The sequence below is a fragment of the Bison bison genome, unplaced genomic scaffold (genome assembly GCF_000754665.1).
Source record: "Bison bison bison isolate TAMUID 2011002044 unplaced genomic scaffold, Bison_UMD1.0 scf7180017864030, whole genome shotgun sequence".
Taxonomy (NCBI): Eukaryota; Metazoa; Chordata; class Mammalia; order Artiodactyla; family Bovidae; genus Bison; species Bison bison.
This window is the reverse complement of record NW_011494602.1, coordinates 1,904,789-1,909,642: the sequence shown is the minus strand read 5'-3', so window position 1 is coordinate 1,909,642 and position 4,854 is coordinate 1,904,789. Positions and strand designations below refer to the sequence as shown.

The 4,854-nt window shown below is 43.6% G+C and overlaps 1 protein-coding gene across 17 annotated transcripts in view; it reads left to right on the top strand.

Moving 5' to 3' along the window:
• Positions 1-4,854, top strand: part of SLX4IP (SLX4 interacting protein) — a 222,678-nt gene that overhangs the window by 145,204 nt on the left and 72,620 nt on the right. For all 17 annotated transcript variants that reach the window (XM_010834201.1, XM_010834210.1, XM_010834202.1 and 14 more), the window contains one exon: positions 2,776-2,896. In XM_010834201.1, the coding sequence (XP_010832503.1) occupies positions 2,776-2,896 (121 nt within the window). The remainder of the gene's footprint in view (positions 1-2,775; positions 2,897-4,854) is intronic.

Here is a 4,854-nt window from a genome sequence, read left to right as displayed (position 1 = left end):
ATGGCAACCCACTCCAGTATTCTTGCCTGGAGAATCCCAGGGACGGGGGAGCCTGATGGGCTGCCATCTGTGGGGTCGAACAGAGTCGGACACGACTGAAGCGACTTAGCAGCAGCAGCAGCATCCTAGAATCCACCATTCCAGGCCCAGATTTTCCTCCATTCTCTCCCAACTCTGCTGCCTCGGCTTTAGACCTTTTGTGTTGATATGCTGTCATTTTTGCCAAGAGTCAGTTGATTTGGAAGGCTTTACAATAAATCTGTGAGTACATGACTCACTTCCCAGCCAAAGCGTGAAGCCAGAATTTTCCAGGGTGCCACACGCAGCTGCAGTGCCCTGCCTGTGCTGCTGTTGGGGCCACAGGGCGCGCCTTAGCGACGGGACTCAGGGCGCGATGGGGCCTGCAGGGCTCCGCTGTGGGCCGTGAGCGGGCTCTCCACTCAAAGCCAAGGATACGCTCTGTGGCTTCTACCTCACGCTGTTTCTTCAAAATATGGTCACTGACTTTAAAATGGATATGGGATAATGTGTGTGTGTTTAAGAGAAGAGAAGAGCTAGTTGAGGATATGACTTTAGCCTATGTTCAGTGTGCCAGGACTTTTATGTTTTTTAAATCATTAGATCATCTCAAGATTGGGATATCATGAGCAATCAGTTTGATTGCATTTTAATAGCTACTTTGAGTAATGAAAGTCTTAAGAATATCCTGTTTCTTTTCAGAAAAGGAACTCATCACATGTATTAAACATGTGTTTATTTTGAGTCCAGCCTGAGTAGTCTTTGTACCCAAACAGTTGAACTCAGGCTCTTCCCCTTGTAAACCTAGGAAGCACAAATGAACCCCTGGGAGCCTGGAGATGTTGGGTACAACTCTCTCTTGCTCATTGATTGGTCTTCCTGCTGCCCCTCGAGTTTAGATGGGAATTTGTCTTTCCTTGTCTTGCCCTGGTTCTGAAGAGAACAGTGCTTCGCCAGGTGTGCTGTGGTCAGTTACTAGGGGACCTCGACGCAGCACACAGGATCCACCTTCCATTTGTCAAACCTGCTCAGGAAGGAAAGCCCCATAACTACAGGGAGAGAGTTTGCATATGTGGGCCTTGGCTTTATTTTTGTCCTCCTATTTTTAGTTCTGGCCTTATAGGGCATTTATGGCCAAATTTTAGCAATCCTTGTTTCCATGTACGTCTTTCACATATTTTCTAGCTCAGTCATCGTTGAACCCTGCATGTGAAGCAAAATTCTTTAATTGTTAAAACAACAGTATGAGCAAGGCTGCCTTTCTGTTGCACCAACAATGCCAAAGCCTTCAACTGTAAGTGAACACCTCTGTGTTCCACAAGGCACCGCATCTCTGGGCTGCAAAATGAGGTCAGGAAGGAGGAGACCAGAGTTTGTATTTTATCGAGAAACTCATGCTTGTAAATTAAGTCCGGTGTTTTCTATACTCTTTGAAGAGTACGTGTATTTGCAACAAAAGAAAAGCTTGGCTCTCGTTGCCCTTCAAAGCAGCTTACAGCTCTGTCCTCGTTTTAATTTATGAAGATTCTAAGAGATCAACCTGAGATGGCATCGCAAGAAACCAGTGAAACAGGTTTGAGGTGACCTGAAAACTCTGAACCTTCTGCAGAGTCCTTAGGAACTGAACCAGAATTATCCGTCCTTATACACCAGTTCTTAATCTGGGTTAAGAAATTTAGATTTGGGAGCAATTTTATTTTCCCTTTCCCTACATCAGATTACGTTTTTCTGATAGTATAGCTAACGTGAGCAGTGTCATCCCATTGTACAGTTAGGCTTTAAGTTTTATTTTTCTTTTTTATAAATAACACTGATACATTAAAAACAGTAGCTCCAGAAATTTGGGGTGTTGACATTCAATTAAAACCATGTTTTTCTGTTGCCTAATAAATATTAATTTACTTTTGAGCAATATAAGAAGTTAAATTATTTTTTACTGTGAATAGATGAATAGAGAGCAGTTTTCACAGAAGCTTATACAATGTCATCAACAAGCCTATGGAAGAAAACCAGACTCTTGATTTCCAGTTCTGTGTTCAACTTACCATCAGTGCTGTTGTTTTTCAGTAGATTTGTAAACCCCAGAAACTAATGAATTATAGTGGTTAGATATTAAAGTTTTTTGAACCAAGTTTTAAAAGTAGGAAATTTCTGTGTAAAAATCACTGTCTCTAGTTCCTCTTAAATCAGAAAATCTGGTGGCACTGTGCGGTGGGTCCCAGCGTGAAGTCTCAGGGCACTGCCCCTCCTGACTGGCTGGGGCTCCCCCTGACTTGCCCTGACTCTTTGGCTCCTCCCAGTCTGCAGTCCCTGCCCAGTAGGCCCATCTCTGGGGCTCCCGTTTGTAGCCAGAGTTGGCTCTGTTCTGTCTTCTACTTGTCATAGTCCCATTGGTTGATATTTACATGAAAACAGCCTTTCCCTCTCTGATTTTCTCACCTCCTTGCCCTGATTTTTACATTGTGTTTTTATCTTCCTTTTAGAAATATGAAACTGAGGCAGAGAGAAATGAAGAGAGGCAAAATATATTTCTTAGATCACAGAGTAAGCCAGCATCATGGTTTCAAACAAAGCTTAGTGGCAGATTTAAATCTTCAGCATTACCCATGAACATATGTAAATGCCTTTATTCATAGCTAAACTAAAAAGCAAACAAAATGAAATGTTTGATTTTGGCTTTTTCATATGCATGATACTGACTTTTTTTGCACTGTGTTGAATTAGAAAGTTATGTGTAATTTTTTTTATTTACTTTAGGAAGTCTGTTTACTGTTAAAAGAAACCATTGATTCAAGAGTGAAGGAGTACTTACAAGTTCGTAAACAGCACAGGCCATCAGATACAGAATTCACAAGATCCAATCCCTTGTCCTTAAAAGGTAGGCACGAACTACTTTGATTTCGGATAAAATTTCTGCTTTGTAGAGATGGCAATTATGTTTGACTCTGACTGTCAGAGTCAGAGTTGTGTTGTTGTGTAGTGATACATTTTAAAAATACAGCCTAATGAATATGCTTTGTTTGGGTAAAGAAAATTAATCAAAAAGCCCTAAAGGGCTTTTAATGGTAGGCAAAATATATAAAAATAGAAAATACAACATTCCTAAGGAAACTATAAATTCTTTAAAGGATTTTTTTTGACAAGTAGTCTTGCAAATAGATTTGCAATAATACTTAATTTGGGGTTTTATGCTTTTCTAAATGCTTTCATATATGTCACTATCTCAGAGGTTCTCAGCTGGGGGTGGTTCTGCCTCAGGGGACATTTGGTAATGCCTGTGACAGTCTGGATTGTCATACCTGGGGTGGGAGCCATGGTAGAGAGCTGTTGGCCCCTGGTGAGTAGGGGCCAGGAATGCCACTAAACATCCTACAGTGCACAGGGCAGCCCCCTTCCTGCCAACCAGGCAGTGTCCCCCAGATGTCAAGGGCACTGAGGTTGGAATATCCCAACCCCTTACCCTAACACCCTGTTACCCTGAGAATGGTAATATCTTTGAGTTATGGGTGAAGAAGCAGAGGATTGTGAGATTAAGGGGGTTGCTTGAATAAAATGTCATCTTCTTGAGGACCAAGATCATCTCCTGTATCTGGCATCTTCCCCTCCCTTCTCCCCACCCCTGACACTTAGGCTATGCCTAATGAAGAGATTTGGGGATATGAATGAAGGACTTCCCTGGTGGCTCAGACGGTGAAGCGTCTGCCTACAGTGCAGGAGACCTGGGTTCAGTCCCTGGGTTGGGAAGATCTCCTGGAGAAGGAAATGGCAACCCACTCCAGTATTCTTGCCTGGGAAATCCCATGGATGGAGGAGCCTGGCAGGCTACAGTCCATGGGGTCGCAAAAAGTTGGACAGACTGGGCGACTTCACTTTCTTTTACCTTTTCACTTTCAATGGAGGAGGACTTAAATGACAAGTGGCAGAGCCTGACCCCTCAGCCCAGTGTTCTCTCCACTCTGTCATCACTGTGTTTTTTAAACTTTTTAAGTTAGCGTTTCATGGCACTCTGTTGCACAAATACAGTCTACCCCTGTTAATCCTCAGAGGTCAGTACTGCATTGCTGTGAACTAGATTATGCTAATGTAATAGTTCTTTAGGGAAACAACGGTTAACGTCCTCCCCTTTAAAGGCAGACTCAGTCTGCACCGTGTACTTGGGCACAGCTGGTAAGGAGGCAGATAAAGTTTTCTCAACAGAAAGCCTCAAACAAACAGAATTTTCAATCCAAACAATATTGTATTAGATGACACTTTGTGGCATTTTGCTTAGGAATAGCTGAAGTCTTGAGAAAAACTGTAGCAGACGTGGTGAGTGGCCCTTTGTAACTAACTGAGACGGAAAAGGAGCAGAGAGAGTTCTGAGACCCCAGCTCCACCATGGTCATGACTTGCTCAGCACCAATTCTCAGGTGGTCCCTGCCCTGGTCTCCTCTCCTCAGTTGAGTTCAGTTCAGTTCAGTCACTCAATGGTGTCCGACTCTTTGTGACCCCATGAATCACAGCACGCCAGGCCTCCCTGTCCATCACCAACTCTCGGAGTTCAATGAGACCCACATCCATCTAGTCAGTGATGCCATCCAGCCATCTCATCCTCTGTCGTCCCCTTCTCCTCCTGCCCCCAATCCCTCCCAGCATCAGAGTCTTTTCCAATGAGTCAACTCTTCACATGAGGTGGCCAAAGTACTGGAGTTTCAGCTTCAGCATCATTCCTTGCAAAGAAATCCCAGGGCTGATCTCTTTTAGGATGGACTGGTTGGATCTCCTTGCAGTCCAAGGGACTCTCAAGAGTCTTCTCCAACACCACAGTTCAAAAGCATCAATTCTTCTGCGCTCAGC